The sequence below is a fragment of the Phaethon aethereus genome (assembly GCF_964289735.1).
Source record: "Phaethon aethereus genome assembly, chromosome: 18".
Taxonomy (NCBI): Eukaryota; Metazoa; Chordata; class Aves; order Phaethontiformes; family Phaethontidae; genus Phaethon; species Phaethon aethereus.
In genome coordinates this window covers 2,590,143-2,611,418 of record NC_138594.1, presented here as the reverse complement: position 1 = coordinate 2,611,418, position 21,276 = coordinate 2,590,143, and the positions used below count along the sequence as shown (strand labels likewise).

The following is a 21,276-nucleotide window of genomic DNA, read 5'->3' as shown; positions in this document are numbered from 1 at the left end:
TGGTTTTTCTCAGCGCTTGTAACTAAACTGCTCGGAGTTGCAGAGCCAACTGAACACGACGGACCAGACTGGGAGCGGCGATTGGTGAAGCCACAGATCAAACCCCGGCTGGGTTCACTGGTTCATTTAAAAATCCACCAACTCTGAGGCACATAGACAGAGAAATCGCACAAATACGTTGCTTCAAAGACCCACAAGGTACACAGTCGCCCAAAACTGTCACAGAAGCCTGTAGGTGACGCTGTAAAATCCAGTCATATATTACACAGACAGGAGCGTGGCTGTGATGGGTGCAGGGTCCTGGGAGGGGGGTTTCATGGGCAGCGCAGCCAGTTGGATGAGTGGCTTCCTAATGCTTCCGCAGCGTCCCTGTTGTGGAGGTGCGTGGCCGCTTGAGAGAGGAAGGCTGGGGACAGGTGGGCAGGAAGCTGTGCTACAGGCACATGGACACCCTGAACACCCATGGCAGCTCAATGTGGGTGGAGGAGCACCAGGGGAGAACATTGCAGTGACGCTCACCTGCCAGCTCACGCCAAGGCTGTGCTGGGCCTGTGAGGGTTGCCCCCGTTACGCTGCCACCAGTGCCTCCATCCCCCCGCCACCCCGGTGCAGATGCACACAGCCACTGCTGCCACCTGGAGCCAGGGCCATACAGGCAGGGCTGCTGGAGCCACTCATCTTCCCCTGCCCACTCTGACACAAGGCAGGAGGCGAACACGCACCAGCAGCCACAGCCACCCCATGGCAATGTATTAAGCTGCAGTAACCGAGTCACATACCTGGACCTGATTCCCAGGTGCAAGTGGCCAAAGTGCCATCACCCAGACTCACCCAGGGCCCCTTTCAACTGCCTGAGCCTTACAGGGAGGGCAGCAGTGGCACAGCCGGGTGCTGGAGCAGGCAGGCAGAGAGATGGCGAGCCTTTAAGAGGAACAGCCAAACGTTTGTGTCCTGCCAAACCTAAGTTAGAGAAGAGATAAAGCGAGGACTGCCTGGCTGAGGTTTGGCGAGCAAGACCCCTGCATCCCCTGAAACAGAGCACTGCGTGTCTCAGCTTGTGCAGCACAGGACATGGGGCTGAGTCAGAGAACGTCCGCTACAGCAACAGGAGAAAATAAACTGTATTAACGTGACATGGAGGGCCATGAGCACAGGGTCTCCTCTGGCAGCACGGTGCAGGTCGTGTTCCAGCAGGGTGGGAATGGGGAGGAATCGGGAGCAGTTCTTCTCTTGATGGGCTGAGAAAAGCATCTGCAAGTCCGAACACGACCTCCCACAGGCTCATACACTCAGGGGGAGCATGCCAGGTGCTGAGGATGGTCGGGACGCTCCCAGTCCCGGAGGACCTTGATCAAAGCCGTTTACTGCCCTGAGAAGCAACAAGAGACAGGCTGTTAAATGACGAGCAGCCCCAGGAGACAGCACTGCTCACCTCTCCCCCTCGCCAGCAGCTGGAAGACAGACCCCTCTCCTCCCTCCTGACTGCATCCGTCACCCTGACTGTACAGTGGCTGCTCAGTGGGTGCGGGAGCACGGCCAACATATGACCGTGACAGGGCTCCCAGCTCTGGCTGTGAGGATCGGTGCTCAGCCACAGCCAGGGACACGCACACGTGGGTGCTCAACCCATTGCTGGCTGAGGTGACCAGCTGGGAGGACAAGTGGCTCCTGCGCAGACCCTGAGCCCACTGGGGCTACACGATGGGGTCAGTGCAGCTGAGGGTGCCGGCGCAGCAGCACTGTGGGCTGGGTCCCCACCACCAGCTCCCCTTCCCTCTTAATCTCTGCCTGTTTGCCCAGGAGCAGCTGTTTGCCGACGCCTGCGAGCGGCACACAGCCCCCAGGGCTGTGCAGGAGCACTGCATGGCAGCCCTGCCACGCAGGGGTGCAGCAGGGCCGGGGCCGACTGCACCCACAGCCCCAGGTCCTTCATGGGTGGCTCTACACAAGCGCTGCCCAGTAACAGGGATGGACATGCACACAGAGTCAAGGGGCACGGGCTCTGCGAGAGCAGGCAGGCACGTCAAAGCACAGCAGAGTTGCTGGATGCTACGCTGCCCCTAGCCAGGGTGCAGTGGGGCTCCAGGCACCTCCACAGCCCCAGGATCCATGGGCTCCCCCCTTCCCAAGGCTGTTGGGAGAGGTGAAGGCATGGAGAACCTGGCTTCCTTGTGGGTTAGGAGAGGAGCACATGGGTCTGACAGCTCTTCCATCTCTGCTCTGTTACGGCTTTGACAGATCCTCTGTAATCAGGCTCAACACGCAGCGTCTGCCCAGGCTCTCCAGCAGCTGCTCATCACCACCACCGCCGCCTTGACATCCAGAAGCGATTACGCCCCCGTATCAGGACGGCATGTCCACCTCCACCATTGTCCCAGAACCAGCACCCTGCCCTCATGCTCAGGTTTGTAATTCTGGAGGTGGGAGAGAACCCCCACACCCCTGCAAGGCAGGGACAGGCCCCCGCCTCGATGCCCACCTGTCCCACAAAGTGCCTCCACAGCACTTCGCCAGCTCTGCCTGAGCCACCGGCACCCCGGGAGATGCCGTTCGCATCTCTCCTGGCCGAGCGGAGAGGCCCCCGCGAGAAGGGACACTTCAGCAGACAGCCTTTGCTGCTCAGACCAGTGAGCTGAGGTGAGTAAAAGGAAGAAAAAGGAGTGTGGTGAGGAAAAACCCAACCCGGGAGCTGGTGGCTCTGGGGTCTGAGGCTGCAGCTGGTGCAAGTGCTCGGAGGAGCATGTCCCGCTCACTGCCGTCCTTGCCCAAGGGACCAACGTGGCAGCAGCTCACGGGCGGGTGGCTCACAACAGCGTCCCCAGACAGAGCAGTGCTGTTTCCACACTCCCTTTCACACGGCACACCATTCCTGTGGGGCTTACATTCACTGGTGACCTTGCACCTCCTGGACCAGGGACGCAAAAGCCCTGCCAGCAGCCCCAGAAGGCTGCTGCCATTGTGCTGGGTAGTTACAAAATCCTTCCAGAAGAGCAGATGAAGAGCTAAAATCTCAACGCTTGCTAGCGAGGACAGATTCCCTTGACAACACAACTCACTGCCATAGGGAGCTGTTAAACATCCACACTAGCACAGCAGGAAGTAGATCCCAGCACCAGGGCCAGAGCAGAGAGAAACCACCTTTCCCACCTCCTCCCCATTAAGCTGGAAACTTCATCTCCCGTTTGAGTGTTGCTTCGACACATTTCAAAAGGCAAGTGCCTCCCTGGCTGCAGGCAATAAAAAGCTGCTGGAGTAGGCTTAGGGGCCAACGTATTTCCCTATTCACATTTGGATGAAGGGGCATGAAGCCAACCTGATCCCAACACAACTCTGCAAATTAGTTGTTAGCTAGAAAGCATCTCTGCCAAGTAGGACAGGGGAAAAAAAAAAAACAACACCGAACAGGATTAAAATGTGGTATTTTGCTCCCTTTAGAAATGGTTGGAGAAAGGTGAAATTCAACATCTGGGAATGCTAATGTTTGATGAGTCACGCTAAAGCCAAGCTCTACAGGTTTGTCACATTTCCTGCACTAAATTCAGGGTTGCTTTTTGTGATGGATGGACACCACGGGATGGCACCTGGGCCCTGCCATGCGCAGGATGCGGCCCAGCCAACGCCAGTGCCCGGGGCGGGCGGGCCGGGTCTGCGGCTCGGCTGAACAAGCGCCGGTCTCCACCAGGACCTCCCGGTTGTGCCACCTCCAGCACAGCACAGCGGGACAGGCTGGGGAGGACAACTGATCCCTTTCAAGCCTGTAGCAAGTGCCACCGCTCCCCACGCAGCCTGTCCTTGCAGCCCAGCGATCCCCCGCAGCACTGCACGTGGCTGGGCAGAAGGGGCTACGGCCCCGCGGTGCCCAAACCCTCGTCACCAAGCCAGCTGCCTTCCCCACCACCAGGCACCTCCGTGCCTATCTGCCTTCCTGACACGACGTATCTGAATCAAAACCCAACGCATGGCGTTAGTGCATGGCGCTACACCAGGGACGGGCCAAATCAAGCACTATAAGCTTCTCAAATATTGCTATTTCTGGGGCACCAGCTGCTCCCAAACTGGGTTTCCAGCACCCAAGCTCTGCCAGTGGTGAGAACACCTCCCTGCAGTCGTCGCCATCCAACAGGCCTGCCTCCGCAGGCAGGCAGCAACCCATGTCTAACCCCACTCCGCTCCGGCTGACACGCACGTTTAGCAGCCTGGGTGCCTTCTCCACCTCCCAGAGGTACACGAAGGTGGCCAGAAGCCATGCAGCCGTCAGGCGCTCAGCACAGTTGCCACATGGACATGACATAACTCTGCCTAAACGATCCGTGTTGCGAACGATCCAGTGAAGCCTGAGACAAGAAGGGAGACGAAGCCCCGTCACAGAGCCAGGGCAGCAAGATGGTAAGTGCTGTAAGTGTGAAGCGTTACAAGTGTTAACCAGCGCAGGACGGGGAGTGCTGACGGCGCTGCAATGCACAAGGGAGACACAAGCAGGCTTTCTGCTGAAGATGGAAAAGAGAGAAACCCCGTTTACAAGCCTTTTGAGGTTTCGTGATTGTTTGACAATTAAAAGAAAAAAAGAGAGCAAGAAGGCAGCACAGTGTGCTGTTTTCACAGAATCATTAAGGTTGGAAAAGACCTTTAAGATCATCAAGTCCAACCACCAACCCAACACCACGGTGCCCACTAAAGCATGTCCCAAAGTGCCACGTCTACACGTTTTTTGAACACTTCCAGTGATGGCGACTCCACCACCTCCCTGGGCAGCCTGTTCCAATGCTTGATCACCCTCTCAGTAAAGAAATTTTTCCTAATACAGAGTGAGTCTTTTGTGGCACCCTCTCCCAGGATCAGCTCCTGGAGTCCGTTACCTGCATTGCTTATTGCATCCTGCCACCCAAACTTGCCCCTGGAGCAGAAATAGAGATAAAGCAGAGGCTTTGATTTGCAGAAAGCCGGTTCAGTAAGTGGGGTACAGGAAAAAGCTTCAAATAGTAGCGGCAACTGGGGGGATACTGAACACTGGCATTATGGCTGAGCTTACTGAGGTCTCACCCAGTTATGGATTTCTGTTGGTAACATGAAAATGCACGAAAAAGGGAAAGAAAACAGCATTACTGCAGTTAGAAACAGAGCTAAAGGAAAATAAAACATGTTAAACAGAGCAACTGTAAAAAATAATAAATAAAAAGTGCAGGACAACTCCTGCCTAACCCCCGCAGGAGGGAGCTGGGAAGAGAAGCCCTTGTGCTCGGTCTCCAAGGTCTCAGACAGCGTCGAGAGGAGCACATGTGCTGCTCCAGCCTTTGGATGCTCTGCCCAGGCCTGGCACACGTGCGGGGCTGCTGCACAGAGCCGACGCTGCCCAACAGCCCAGAAACCTGATCGTGGTGGTTAATCCCAGCCAGATCATTTGCCTCCTGCTTCTGCCTTGTTTCCCCATCCCTCAGACCTGATGTGCTCTATGGGGCCTGTGCTGTGTCCTTGCTCTGGGCTTCCTGAGAAACTGGGCTCCGGGGTGCTTCAAAGGGAGCCAAAAGCACCAGTTCCTGCTGGAAACATGCCCTGCAGTGGTTTCTGGTGGATGTTTCTGACTGCCTGTCCCTACAGTGGTGTGGACTTTGTGCCCATTTCCAACTGCTCTCTCTGCCCTGTGACTGCTAAAGATAGATTTTTTTACTTATTAATCTTTATTTCAAGCTGTATTTTGTACTTTTCACCTTATCTCCAAGAATCTCACAACTCTAAGTATTCAACAAAACCTCGGAAGATTCTCCTGCAGCCGAATAGCCCAGCCTGAGGAGTAAATGGATATGGTCAAAGCACACTTACAGACTGGCCCTGCAAGAAAACGAGGAAAAGTGAGTTTTCAGGCAGGTCAGTGCTTTAAAACACACCACTTGCTGTGCCCTGCAGCAGCACGAGGACGTAGAGGAACACCCAGCATGGACATGTAAGGAGGAGGATGGGGACAAGGCTATGGCAGATTAGGCTGGTAGGGACCTGCACTTTTTGACAGTTTGGGGAACCCTCCAGGCTCCCTTGACAGGCTCATAGGCGAGACAAGTCCAACCCTTAGTCGCTGCAGGTGGTGCCTGCACCAAGCCCCTGCACCGCAGGATCCCCTCCTGCAGACCCATGACCCCGGTACCTGCGCAGCCTTTCTGGCACCACCATGCCATCCCGGTGCTTCCCGCTGGCACGGCTGTGCCGGGCAGGGACAGTGACACTGAGCAGGAGCGCCGCTGTCTCGACCCACACACTTCAGACCGCGCTGTCCTCTCCCCCTGGCTCTGCAACCCTGGCTGGCTCCCAGCACATCTGTGCCTTTGTTTGCCTTCCCATTAGCCAGAACCACGGCAATCGAGCATTGGCAAGCCGATAGCCAACAAGGTCTTGAAGGAAAAACATGTCCAAAGGGCAAACTAACTTTCACAATTAACTACATTAACAGCAGTGCTACTTCATCGCGTATCTCTGATTTGACCGATTCAATCAGAAACATGCATGTATTTGAAGAAGTATTAATTAGATCAAGAAAGCAAGCAGCATTCAATCTTATGGTTGCAACAGGTCACAGCACCAGAGAAGTTCATCTAAAGTAAGGAGAAAGAGAGAGATTATAGTCTCAGGCTTTGATCATGGACTATTAGTTTGTAATGCTAAGAGAACTACCTCATGCAGTTAGCACAACCACCAACTCTGCACCTCCAAGCACCAAGTTAAAAGGCATGCAGCTTATCATTGCAAATGAATTCATTTACCCATGACCAAGGTGGGGAATATGACCTTTTCACGCCTAGTGGAGAAAAATTGAAACAGTTTATGCACACAATAAAGACATTCTTGGGCATAACCCTGGATGCAAGAAATGGGGCAAAGCAAAGGTGTTAAACTAAACCTCAGCAGACCTCTCCTCTTTGACCTCTGCATAATGAGGCTCTGCTCTGCATGGGCAGGCAAGGAGCCCTGTTTCGGCGACAAGCAGCACTCCCACCACGCTCCACGGCTGCAAGCATGTGACCCAGAGATAAGCCTAGAGCATTGCAAAGCACGTTACAGGACATGGGATTACTCACCTGCATCTGAGTCACCCACAGTTCCCTCCTTCCAGGGAAACTTTTTTTATAAGGTGGACTAGGCAACAGAAAGACGACCCTGATTTCACAGCCCAATGTATCACGATCAGGGCTGTGGGTAACAGTGTCTGCTGTAAATATACCTACATGCTTCATGGGACTGCTAGAAGTGTGCAAGCAGAGGCACTTCTCACATTCAAACTTTAGCTTCTTTTATTAAAACAAACCCCAACAGATTCACAAAAGTAACCTAAGAGTAAACATCAACTACAAAGACTTTGACATTCAAGAGTGTAGGAAGGGGAGCAGTGAACAAGATAATGCCCTGAGGAACAAACACCCCATGTTGGCTCACATGCTGTCTCAGCTCTGCTGTTCAAGTGCCAGGCCTCTGTGGAGCCCATCAAGGTCAGAGCTATTTTGTTCCCCAACTGGATCCAAGTTAATAACCAGTTAACAACAATTACAACAGCAAAAAAACAAGTATGTATCTGAGAACATCCTCAGGTGCTGTTCTGCCATGCCCTGGCATCTGGACAGAAACAGCATGTTCCTGAAGGAACAAGTCTGCAGGAAACTAATTTTACATCAGAAGTTGTTGAGTTTTAAAAAAGTAGGTAAGTCAGTTCTAACTCTTGCAATTCTCCAGCAAAGCTTTGGTGCAAGCCCAGCTGTCCTCCAGGCCTCCCCTAAAGCCATGGTCCCCTGTGCCAGCTCCTGCCTATTGCTGTCTTCAGCTGCCTGCACAGCTCCACTCTCCAAGCAAAGAGCAGATGTTTGATGGGAGATGGAGACTTGTCAAACCTTCTAACCAACAAAATGGGAGAGGAAGGAAATTAAATGGATCTGTAATGATGTGGCTGAGTTACCTCTGCCCCAATCCCACCACCCAACAATTGGCTGTTCTTTAGGCAGTGGTTGCAGAACGTGTCAGATCTATGATCACACGTGGCTGTTTCAGGCTGCAGCAACAATTAGGGGCAAGGGAGGAGAGTAGAGGGGCGGAAGAGAGAGGAGGAGAGGGGAGAAGAAAGGGCATGCCTTGACTCAGCCCCTCGTGCCCAGCCACAACAGCACACTCTGGATCTGATGCCTGCCAGTGACGCGTGCCAGCGCAGCCAGGAGCTCGGCTGCTGCCGCAGCGTGTGGGCATGACGGGGCTGACCTCACTAACAGCTTGGTTTAGCTTACATGTGCAGGCAGAATTATACAGGTTTTACATAGCAGCCATGGAGACGTGTACACAGCACAGACACTGCGATCACCCCCAGCATGCACAGATCTCAACGGGGCAGCAAGGCGGAGCACGAGCCAGCGTAGCGGCATGGGCCACCAGCCCCGCTGCCAACAGCGTGCGCGGGTGTAGAGGAGAGGGACAGGACAGCAGGGCTGTGCACAGATCTCCAACGACTTGCAGAAAGCACATCAGTCATTTCCACCCCCTTTTCCAACCCACTAACATCCTCCAACTCTGCTGTAGAAGTTACCCTTCAGGAGGATGGGTTTCTAAGACTTTTTCAGCTACAACCTGCTCCTAGCTCCAGGCAGCCAGCCCAGATAACAAGTGTGATGTCAATCTGGATAATTAAAAGTGACCCCGACCCCACACAGCAATCAGCTTATTCGTCACACCACAACTCAATATAGCCATGCTGCCTCCTCAGATCAGCTATAATCTCTGCCTAGCAACTCCCCTGACAACTCGCACCTGAAACGCAGCCTGCGCACTGCCGGCATGAGCACCGCTGCGGTGATGCGCAGACCCCAGTCAGCCCAGCAGCACACAGACTACCCACAAGTCTGCCCGATTTGCACAGGACACTGACTTTGTTAAGTCTCTGAACTCTTCCTTCCCAAAAGCAGCAAACAACAGGGGCTCTACAAATTCTTGATTAACAGTTTCTAAGATGCAATTTGCCCTACTACCCACATAGCAACACGATTCAGCTCAAACAAGGATTGGGGATGACTGCAGGCAGCCCAGCTTGTCTGCTGTCTATATAGTGCTCTTTAGGTTGGTAACAGCTCATTTAATTCTCTAAAATAAAGTCTGGATTGAGAATGTGCTGAATATTAGCATTAAATTGCACTGGCTTGAAGGTTTAGCATGGAAGACCACCACCGTGCAGGGAGTATGAAGGGTGTTTTGCCCAGTGACACCAAGCAAAACTCACAGTACCACCATGCTAAGACTGGAGGAGCACTGTGATTTTCGCCCTGCTCCTCAGGGCTGTTCATACAACCATGGTGTCCTGTGCTGCGAGGGACAGTGTGAAAATCCTCCTGCTGAACCACTTCCCAGAATCCGAGAGGAAGCTCTGACCACAGGCAAGTCACAGGAGACACGTGGGGTAGTTTTTCCTGTGGAAGCAGTTTCTGGCTTCGGGGCTGACGCACAGTACAGCCAGCACAGAGGCAGTTGCCCCCTCAATCAGCCAGAATTACACAGTTAATGAGGTTTTCTTTTCCCCTAATAGAGGGGGAAGTAGAGCAAACGGTACCACCCTTCAAGTGAGCATTTTCTGCCTGCACTCAGCTGTTCTCACCAAGGGAATCTCCAGATCTGCAGTTAATGTACTTCCCCATGCAGTAGCATGCCAGTAGCTATGGCAACTCCACCACTATTTACTTGTAATCCTCTCACAGGGCACATTCAGTTCACTAGCAGGTTTGCTGCCCGGGGTTTTTGCATTACCTGAGATGCAGCTGCTGAGAGACAGGCAGCAGAGGGACACAACAGGCACTGACATCTACCAGCTAAGAGACAATCATGCTTGCTTTTCTCTTTGCATTACAGAAATCAGCACTGCCACCTTCCCTGTCCCCTTGAGGCTTTGGCTCCACAAATTAATTGTTCTATAGCATGAACGCTGTGGTGAACGCTAAAGACAAGCCAAGAAAAACTTCTGCTCCAAGTAGCGTCATGAAATGCACTCCCCTTCAGAGCAAAAATACATCCTTACTTACCCTTTGTCAAAGAAAGAAGTATGCCCTGGATGAGGGTACTTTGTGCCATTGCTGTTCATCATGCCACTGTTAACATTCCCTGAAATGTAGGATTTCCGTGATGCCTGGTCCTTTGCAAAATTTCTGCAAGCAGCTAATTTGGATTCTAAGGCCTGTGAAAGGGGAAAAAAAAAATGTCAAAAAAGTAATAGCATTAAGAGAAAGTATTTTGCTGCTCAACTTCAGGCTTTGTCATGACCCCAAAATCACCATGATCAGGACCCCAGTGTGATCGCCTTTGGCAAAAACTAAACTAAATGGGAACAAAGCTGTCATTTTCTCCGTCACCCAACCGCAAAGGAAACCCACACAACAAGATACTGATGCAGACTGCCAGGCATGACTCAGTTCCATCGCAGCTCAGATTTTAGATGATATCAACTCTCAATTAATTACCTAAAATAAAGAAGCCAACTCCTAGCAGAAGTTACCAAAACTTCTTGCTTCAACAGCTGCAATAAGGCTGGCACAAACTAATCGGAAGACAAAGACAGAGCCTAAAGCAGAATCCTCAAGTTTTGGGAAGGACTGTATATTTGGAAAGTTGGGGGTTTTTTCCCCCCCCAGGACAATGTCATCTATCATTTCTTTCTTATTCTTGGCCTGCAAAACAAAGCCAGTTTCTTAAGCCCCACTGATATGCTTTAGAACAAGAGGTGCTACAGCCACAGCATCAGGAGGAGGAATCAAAGGCAGCAGCTAAGCCCGTGTCCGTGGTCTGTACCTCATCTCTACTACTTCCAAGCAAGCCCGGTGAGATCTTTTTCCCCTGTACAAGGTGACAATCTCTGCTTTATCCACTGACTCCTGGCAGGAGGGAGACCAAAATCCTCATTCTCTCCTTCACTTCAGAACATCACCTGCCCCTTCTGCTGTCTGTCACAAACTGAGGCTTAACTTGAGTATCTGTCTGGCCTAGCAGAAACTCCTTGCAACTATTTGTTACACCCACCCTGTGCACGGGGGCATTCACACACTTGCAAATGCATACACTGGAGACAAAAACTCATCTCCCCACACGTGGGGTTTGGTCCTGCTCCACACAGGAAAATATTCCATTAGTTAGGCACTGACATGCTATCACAAGTAAGTGAGCATCTTCTTGAAGAAGATACAGTCTTCTTCTAGAAATCCATGTAAGCTTACTTAGTGACTACATAGGCAGATATAGATAACTGCCTCTCGGTCTCAAAGCACCTATCAGCTGGAAATAGCCTGTGTGACCTGTGCCAAGTGACTCCCTGTCTCAGCTGCAAGCAAGAAAGCTGAGGGGAAAACTTCTTGCAGAGAAAGGGAGTCTAAGGCTTGGGATGAGGCATCCTATGAGTAGCGAAATGTAAAGAAATCCCAAACATCCTGTAATTGTTACTAAACGAATGCGTGAGCTGGGATTTTGCAGCAGTGGCAGAGCGCGTGTCTAAGAGCAGGCTGGGGAAGAAGCATGCTTATTTGGCAGTTCCTGTCCTTGCAGAGTAATCACAGGGGATTGTCATTAAGCTCCCTAAATCCCCTGCAGACTCTTACTCACAATGATCCCATTTTAAACATGTCACTCCGTAACCCCGAGTCATCCTGCTGCCCTTTCAAATTGACTACGAGCTCATTGGCTCCAAATGTGAGCAACGAGATAATTTTTAATTTCAAACTTTGCTAAAACAACTGTCTCCACTGCAGCTATTGCCGTTGCCAGTGTTAACCACAAGAGACAGAGGAAGGCCAGCACTAGAGGCTAGACATAGAGGCTATCCACGCTTCCACTTGAAATGCAACCACTGAGGCACGTCAACAAGCTTCTCATAACTCAAAAGTCTTGCCTTCATTCAACTGGAAAGCCTAGCATCGTAAAGAACACTGCACAGATGTTTAAACCACTTCTTCCCTGCTTATAGTGGTAATCCCTTTAATGGCTCACGCATTTCACTTCCCCATCAACTACAGATGGGAACATTTGCTTTCTCCTGGTTTATTTTCTCACTTTCTTATCAAAGGTTTCTACATTTTCTTCCATCTTCAGCAGCTGTTGCAGATCTCCCCAAGCACAAGAGGAGAACTGGCAGCGTGATCTCAGCTCCCCTCGCATGACATACAGTAACTGTGCAGCAGGCACTCAGAGTCTGAGGTCCAGTTCTGCATCCCGGTCTCATTAGAGAGGAAGCCGCAGGCCCCGTTTGAAGGCTGACCGTGTCTAAACCCATTTACCAAAGAGCTTGAGACACTTTTTACTCCAAACGTTAATTTCATCACCCAAAGGTGGCATCAGAACCTTAGTAACATGCTTTACAAATCAAGATAAACTAAAAAAAACCCAAATATTAACACATACTAAACACTGAACGTGGATGATTTGGAAACTACCTCATGTACTCAGCATGGGTCAAGGCTTTGTTGTAATTGCGCACAAGGACGAAAGCTTAGTGACAGCAACACAGAGCCAGGAACACTTCAGTTCAGAGCACTCACCCCCACTTTCCGTAACAGATCTCCCACAATGTTGAGTGCAGATATTCTAGCAGAAGGTGTAAGGGGACTGGTACCAAATCCGTTTGGTATAGCTGCAAACACAGACACGTTTTATTGAATACTCCACTGCTCCACTGTTCTTTTTTATTTTTAAGTAAATCAACTTCTACATAAAAAGATACATCTAAAATCCTGCTACAGACTATTCAAACAATTACCCCACAGTGACACACAGACTACATGATCACTAGCCATGGAAAAACAAAAAAGTTTAATTCCTCTCCACTGCTCTCTTTCCCATTAGACCTACGCACAGAGTTCACGCACTCTCCATCTGCAAGGCTATTGCCTGCAATCCATCTAATCCAGCCAGAGCTTCCTCTGGAATCTACTCTTTCTAATTTGAAAAATAACGTATTAATCCTTGTGATTGTCCAGATGGGGAAGGGGACTGGCCTAACATCCTGCTGCCTCACAGAGAAAACAGGACCCCTGAAAAGCATGTGTTGTAACAGAGGCAGTCTAGAGTGTTTGAATTACTGCCCAACTGTTTACTCACCACTGCTACTCCACATTTAAGCAGAAAAAGCAGTCACCGCACTTTCCTGCAATCCCAAATGTCTTCAGTGCTTGACTGCAGGGATCTACTGCAGAGTGCAAACCCCTGCCCCCCCAAGCAGTATCTAAGCTTCACTGTCCTTCTTTTCCATGCTATTTACTCATTATACTCCTTAAACACACCTGATGCTGCCCCAGGATTTAAACACACATTATGCAATGCACGTGGGATCCACATGTACCGACATTTACTTCAAGTTCACTAATAAGCACCTGGTCTGAAATTGTTAACATGCTGAACATACTGCCAAACAACTAGACACAGTTTCTATGAATTATACCTTTTGGGGAAGGAAAACTATTTTCTGATCCTTTTCCAACGGGTGTAGCTGGCAAGGAGAGAGATGCTTGGACAGCTGAATCCATCTTTTCACAGTCTAGAGTTGGAGAACTGGGCGCTGACTTTCGTGTGACTTCTTGTTGCCTCTCCCGTACTGCCAGCTCTTGCCGTAAGTCTGAGGGTTGAAAAAAGAAAAAACCCACACGTATTGCTGACTGATTTCTCTAACAAACGCTCCCTCTTCATTTGGGAGGGAGGAGGAGAAGACACTTTACAGCAGTGCATTAACTGCCTGCGGCTGGCTTTCTCCAGCAGTGAGGACCCCCACCGCAGAGCCGTCACAGCCCAATACCATCACTGCCCGTCACAGCTGGGAGTGGGGCGGCCGCAAACAGAGCCCTCCCCAGCCCAGAGCGCTGCGCGGCCCCAGCGGGCACGGCAGGCGGCTGGGCCTCGGCAGTTGTCCCCACCCGTAGCGTGGGTCCCACGGAAAGTGCGTTACAAAAACTGTAGCTGCTCACAAATGCCTGCTGAACTACATCGAGCTCCTGCTCAAACAGAGGTTGGAAAAAGGGAGGAATGACCTATTCTTGTGTTTCCAATTCCCCACGTTATTCTTCCAGTTAATAATCCAGAAGACTCCACACTAGCCAAAGACAGTCAAAGGGTTGTATCCAGTTTCTTGATGTCTCGAAAAGTTAAAAGGGCAGGCTGAAGAGGCTGGGTAGTCCCAGCGACAAAGAAGAAGACTGGAGATTAGGAAACCTGTGTTTTATTCTCACGCCCTTCCATTTTCACATACATTTGCTACAAATGGCATCCAGCAATGAATCTATAAAATCCTTAGAAGAGACTAGATGCAAATAAACAATATATTACAAGGGGGTGGTTCCTTTTTGGGTCGAGCAACTTTATCTTTCACAGACCTCTTTTTCCTTGCTTCCATCTGGTATAACATGCAAGAGAAAATTAGTTGTACATTATGGCTTTCAAGTTATCATAAAAATTTAGAACTGATTTTATGTAAAACAGCACAGCTGAAATGAAAATCTTTTTGGGCTCCTGGAAGAGGAACTGTGGCTGTTCAATCAGAAACATTATATTTGAGTTTAACACCGTATCAATCCTTTTAGGGGCTAGTGTTCCTGCTTGCTGTCAGGGGGAATAACATGTAGCTTTGCTACCCTAAGCAATGCTAAAAGTTTCCAAGAAACAAGATGTCTTTTTTACTGATTATTCCAGTGTTCTCGAGAACAGTCCGTAGGTTTTTTTGCTGTTTTTTCCAGTATTATCGCCCTTACCCCAAACTTCAATACATATATTTCCTCAGAAAGTACTTAATGTCCCTTTTCACATTTATTATAAAAAACACTGTGCTTGCAATAGAGGCTTTCAATTTGTGGGGCACAAACTTTGTTCAAAGAGGTTCACAAAAGAGAACAACAACAAAAAATCCCAGCCTGCTGTCAAGTCTGTTGTCTTACACTCAGATCTAGGCTGTAACCAAGGAATTATTTTAGGAATTTTCTCTTGGGAGACAAAGTTGAAAACCACTAATCTCTAAACTACATTAATGGCAGGCATAGGCTTACGAGCAGATCATCCCCACTCTCAGAAAAATCAGCTTCCACCAACCATTACAAAATGCTTCCACAGCATCCTCAATGTGAAATCCATTGGGGAATTCCCAACTCCTAATCACATCCCAGAACACCAGCCCAAAAATCTCTGATCCCACAGGTCTAACCACAGTCTTGCTGGAATATCTTAAATAAACCAGACAATTTCCAAGAGGTTTAGAAGGAACACAGAAGACAGGGTTTTTTTAAGTTATTTAATCATTTATCACATATTTCCCTGTAATTTCCCATGCTTTCCCTTCCTATAAAAAAGGCACAAACCCACAGCGAGTGGGAACTTTTGAAGCATCCTTCCTCAACTCTATTACATCTGCGGCACATAGTATTTTTGTACTCACTTGGGTTAAAAATCCTGAATGAATCTGGTATTAATTTTGCCCTACCTGATGAAATTTTTAACTACACTGGATATACAAAGAATAGAGAACATACTGTTAGTAAGTGACACCTAATACTTAGATTACGCATCAGTTCTCATTATGTGAGGCTTTCTATAAACATGAGCTTTGGTTGCTACACGTCTCTGTTAGCAAGCCAACAATGTACCAAGACACAGAACTAATCAACCAAGCCATACCTCTCGCTTCATCCTTTAATCTCTGTACAGAAACTAGCAATGATTCCTTGTCATCCAGTTCACTTTCTAAAAATGCATTTCTCTCAATAGCCTGGTTCAGCCTTTGTTCAAAGTCTTCCAATGAAACTATTGTTGCCCTAGAAACAAAATCCAGAATATTAGGTTCTTCAGCTCAGCTAACATAAAAGCGCATTCAAAAACATAATAGAGGAAAAATGTTAGCAGGGTCTACATTCAAGTTAGTCATTTGAAAGCTATGGAAATGCTTCTTCGAAAAGACTAATAAACTCCAAGGAAGCAGGGGAATAAGATGAAAAGAACATGATAGCATCTGGCTCTCAGGGACATAACAAAGAGCCAGGAAAGAGCCAATCCAGCACGCCCATCTCCATTTTTCCCAAGCCATGCTCCAAAGCCATATATTTAACCAGTGCATTAGCTCAGGCGGTGCTGTATGCTCCAGAGCTCTGGTCAGGCAACAGCCCAGTGAGTGCAGAAAGCAGGGCACTGGGCTATTACCTAAGACCCACTTCGTTCCATGATTTCAGTGGGTAACTCATGTGTGTCGAAAGTTAGTCATGAGGTTAAGAGTCTTGTGGAAACAGGGCCTCAGCTCTCAGATCTTTTTGCCAGATAGCCAGAGGCTCATTCCTGGTCCCACTGAATCAATGGCAAAATTCCCATTCAGCAAAACGGAACCATGACCTACTCCAAAACTGGGCGTTTCTAACAGCAGCCTGTTCATTTTATGCACTTATACAGGACACATTTGTTCCCTACAGTCATTAAGCTGGTATGCAAGGGAAGAAGAGACTCCTTTGGCCTGTTTTATTTAAAAGGGACTATGTAAAATATTAGCTTCTTACTTCAAAGGGGCTTTGAGCTACAAGGATCACAAATATAAGAGTCACCTAGCTGGTAGTATCAAAAGCAGTGCTCTGGCCTGGCTTGCTCCGCACTTGCTTGCGCTGCTTGTTTCTCACAGGAGCACGAAGCACCTCGGTCCCCTTGCCTTCCCTGCTGTAACGTAATGCTACCAGCTGATGGAGGTGAACTCCAAGGCTAAACTGCACTGTTCAAAGAATCAAGTGTCTTGGGGTTCGTTTGGGGTTTTTTTGGGTGTGCATTATTTTCCCTTTTAAAGAATAAGAAAATGATCAATCTGAGTAGCAAAGAAAAGATCTCCTTAAAACTTTAAGGAAAGAAGAGGTTTGCAGCCTTCACCTCTTTGCACGTTCCAAGTCATCGTTGGCCTGCTCCAGCTCCCTCACATACTTATGCAGCTGATCTTTAATGGCCCGTGTCTGGCTCAGGTCATCCTCCAACAATGACACTTGCTTGTAACTTTGTGCATACTGGTGCTCCAGTTTCTCCTGAAAGAAAGAAGTAGCAAGATATCAGTCACATACGCTCTCCAAGTCATCAGTAGTAAAATGGGACAAAGAAAGTAACATACTCGCTGCAGTCTGCTGGTGTGGGATTGCTGGTAATACAGAGCAAAAGCTGGGGAGGTAGAAGGAACATGCTCTCAACATCAGAACTGGACAGAAAGTAAAATCACAAACACTGCATTGTGCACAGACATCTTGCCACAACACAGCTGGCTCCTCAGAGATGCATCCCTGCATCTGTTCCCAACAGCCTGCACTGACAGCTGCTCTGCAGCCTCAAACATCTCAGAAGCCAGAGAGAAACCTAACTGCACAGCCTCCCCGTCAGTGCCTCTCCCTCGACAATAGCCACACTGTTTCCAGAACTTGTCTGACATCTCCATTAGCAAAAATGAGAGCCACTGAAATCTGTTACAGAACTCCGGGTCTACAAGCTCATCTTCAAAAGACTGGAAGAATTCATTCCCAAACACACTCTCACCAGCTCTGAGGGTACAGAGAGGGGCTTATGGAAAAACTACTGGCCTTATAAAACATGTACTGACCTTACAGATACAGCTGGGACTGGATACGCAAACAACTAATTCCATAAACTATTTCCACTGGGTACGTTTCCAACCTTTGCCTCCACTAAAATAAACCAAGACTACCAAAAAGGATGCTTTTCCAAGATCCGAAAAGAGGCAAGAAATTGTTAACGTAGACGCATCAATTAAAAGTCACCTTCTGCACATGCAGACCCTTATGCAATTCCTGTCTCCACAGATACGGGTGCTAAGAAAGAATTAAGAGATTCTCTCTGAAAGATGTGCACAAATCACCCATCTTCAGCTTTCTTTAAGGTCTCATAAAACCAAGGAGACCTTCTAGGCAAAAAAACTAGTATGCAAAGCAAGATGATAACACAGTGGTCTGACAAAACATACTTGTGTTGTCCGCCCTGTTGCTATGCTGATGTTGCCTGTGTAACTAATAAAGCTACTACTTGGCAAAGCCTAGAGAATTCAAACAACCGAGCACAAACTCCATGACAAGAGTTTCATGATGTAAACCAGAAAAATTCTGCCAGAAATCTCCCTGGTAAGTTGCTGGCCTTATTTGGAGTACATGCCATATTCAAGTCTGCATCTTAAACAGAAAACTCCTTTACTTCATTTGGATATTCAGTGATCAAGACAATCTAAAATGAGATCCAAGACACATCTGTAAGAAGAGGCAATGCTATTACAGAAAATACCTACCTTTAATGTTTCCACTTCATACTTCAGTCTTTGGTTATCTGCTTGCAAATCTCTATTCCTCTGCTCTGCTTGCACTAGCTGTGCCTCCAACTCAGCTTCTAATTCTCTGCTTCCCTCCTGAAATTCAGCCAGCTCTTCACGAGCTTCCTGGAAGCTGTAAGGAGAGGATTTAATCAGTTGAAAATCCAGCATCTCCCAAGTTAAAACAAAATCCACAGCTCTTTTAAAATAATAAGCTGAAAAAGAGTTTTGAAGTACTTAAGTGTCATCCACAGACTTCTAAAGGGAAAAAGAAAAATGGCAAGATAGAGAAATTACATCATTAAGCTTAGCTATAAAAGGAAACTCATTCTCTCACATCAAACAAAGAGCTACATTAAATGCATGTGTGAATACAAACTTGTATCAAAGCTATTTACAGGATTCATGGGAGCCTGACAATCACTTTGTACTCCATCAGATTTCACTGCTAGGAGGACAGAGTCAGTTAATTAAACAAACATTTAACCTGGTTTTGGTCAAAAACTTTAAGAGAGAACAACAGTTTCTGGATCTCTGCACTACCTGGAAATTTAAGGTTCTTGAAAAGCGTGCAAGTTTGAATCTTAGGGTTATGAAGCACTGTGGCAGGAAGCCAGCACATACCTACCTTATACTACTGGGAGTTACTACATACTAGAAGTAGCCACTCCACATACTTTGCTTATTAAATTTGCATGTCTACCATACCTAATAGCTCAGCTCTTAGCAAGCAGCAGAGACAACTAACAAGGTTTTAGGAAACAACATATCCACTGGTGCCCAAGAGACAGAAAACAGCTTAGGTTTCTCCATGTGGACAGGCCCCTCCACATGCCAAGCCCCCTCCCCCCAAAAACCATCAAAACCTAACAAAAAAAGCAACTTGCACCTTGGGCTCTTTGGTCTTGAGAGCTTTAACTGACTTCACCTCAACTGCACACAAGCAATGCTGAATGCAAGGAAAGCTTTCCAAAGAAAATAAACTGGGAGCCTCCAATGCCCCTCACTCCAGAAAAACCCCAAACAAACCCCAACCCCACAAGAAGCACAGCATTACTCAAGACAACAACCAAAAAGCCCTGTGCTCCCTAGAAGACACAAACCACTGGTACAGGCTGGACTACAAGGTATAATATACTTCAGTAAATTGCAGCAGACACCAAATCAGCCATTTTTAATACCAGTAATTCAACTACAAGAAGCTCGAGGGAACAGTAATGATACAAGGCAAGCCCAAAGGTGCCTTCTTATGATAAAACGTCAAGATACTACTTAAGGCAGCACTTTAATTATACAAAGTTAATGCACATGATCGCAAAAGGGCTCTGCGCTTGCTCAAACATGCTCAAAACATAGCCTGGAGTTCATGGCATGGTAACACTGTGCAAGAAACACTCAGCTCCCACAAGGCTGGAGATTTTGAAGCTGGAAATGCAGAGATTCTTTCTAAAATACCTGATACCCATCTTGATGTAACCTTGCAGAGAAATAGATAAAACAATGTCCTGGTCATTAAGAACCAAATCCAGCCTGCAAATCTACAACAGTACCTTTGTTTGTACTTCAAGGAAAGCTCTTTCCAATACGCAGTTTCCTCCTTCGGACTTGAAAAAGTCGGGATTTCTTCACTGTCCATGATCAATATGACCTACAGGATGCAAACATAAGAATACACTCAGGAAAAAGAGACAGGCGGATCATCCCCAAAACCGCTGCTAAGTACTGGGCTTCATCGCCACAGACTTCCTGACAGCAGCATCCAGACTTGGCACTCGCAAGCAGGATGTTAACCATCCCTAGCAAGCATCAATCAGCACAGAGACCTGCCGCAACAAGCACGGTAATTTTATGCAGCTTCTGGAAATGCTCAGGCAGCAGCCTGAAGTGAGACCAGAAGTTTTGGCTGCATTTTGTACTTGCCACTGAAACAGTAGTTAATGCCACAAGCCCACTTAGGAGCAGAGTTGGTAAGGATATTAAAATTTACAGCTATCACAGTTTCCACTTGCATTCATAAAACGTTCTTAAAGAGATTTTGCCTCCTGTTGCCAACACAGCGACGCACACTACAACTCCTATTAGAGCTGCAAAGGCATGTAATGAGCAAGGACAAGCACTCTGAGGTCAACTGCTAACACGCTGTGCTGCAGAGATTAAAATTCAATTTACTCTTCCTATGTTGAGTCCTAGTTAATTCCTGCTTTTGTGTAAAGCATGCAGGTAACAGAAGTTATCCCCATAGTTTTGCTCCCTCTGTTCTCCGACACAGACACAAGAAAGATCAGCCTCTCTCATAAAATTACATGGTCAAGTCATACAACAGTGCTTCCAGCCTGGAGGTGTTCGGAGGACCAGCTTCCCACACCACGGGGAACCATGCTCTCTGGATGAGGAGCTCCTTTATTCAGCTGCTTGGACCACTGGATGCCATTTGCAGTGCTCCTCGGCTATCAGCTGGTGTAAGAAACACAACGGCACATGTACTTTTTATGTTCCTTCTCAGTAACAGAGCAACGCACAGTCCAGGGGGACACACGACATTTGAGGCCTCAACAGACACCAGGTCTCAGAAGGTGATGAAGATGATGAAGTGGTGGTCATGGTCCTGCCACACACAGCAGGACCAAGAGAAGTGTTCAGACAGGCACAGTTCCCGACGACAGCCAGGAGATGCAGCACACCACGTACCATTTCTGAGCTCTCCCCAAACAATCCCGCAACTCCTACTGGTAGGCATCTTTTTTTCTCCCCAAAAGCCAAGACTCAAACTCTGTTACTAACACCCAGAAAAGAATAAGCTGAAGCCAACCTCTTCTCTGTTTAAAGCAGTGGCTTTACACAATGCTTGCATCAAGCTCATCAATCAGTAATAGCTGACCTAGAAGTCCTGACTTTCACACTCTAACAGCCATCAATAGCCAACACTGTCCCTTCAGGCCTAAAATTATCACGCTAACATGTCCTGCATCTCAGTGACC

General features: G+C 48.2%; 1 protein-coding gene across 2 annotated transcripts; it reads right to left on the bottom strand.

Moving 5' to 3' along the window:
* Positions 1-1,281: 1,281 nt before the first annotated feature.
* On the bottom strand, positions 1,282-19,934 carry NDEL1 (nudE neurodevelopment protein 1 like 1; the record flags this gene model as incomplete). Of its 2 annotated transcripts, none has more annotated exons than XM_082008071.1 (8): positions 1,282-1,369; positions 10,032-10,183; positions 12,531-12,622; positions 13,430-13,603; positions 15,646-15,782; positions 16,870-17,018; positions 18,278-18,431; positions 19,849-19,934. In XM_082008071.1, the coding sequence occupies 8 exons, from the start codon at positions 19,932-19,934 to the stop codon at positions 1,282-1,284; spliced, it is 1,032 nt and encodes a 343-aa protein (XP_081864197.1). The 2 variants fall into 2 exon arrangements, with proteins under 2 accessions (XP_081864197.1, XP_081864198.1); XM_082008072.1 differs by lacking the exon at positions 1,282-1,369 and adding an exon at positions 8,039-8,066.
* Between the last annotated feature and the right edge of the window lie 1,342 nt (positions 19,935-21,276).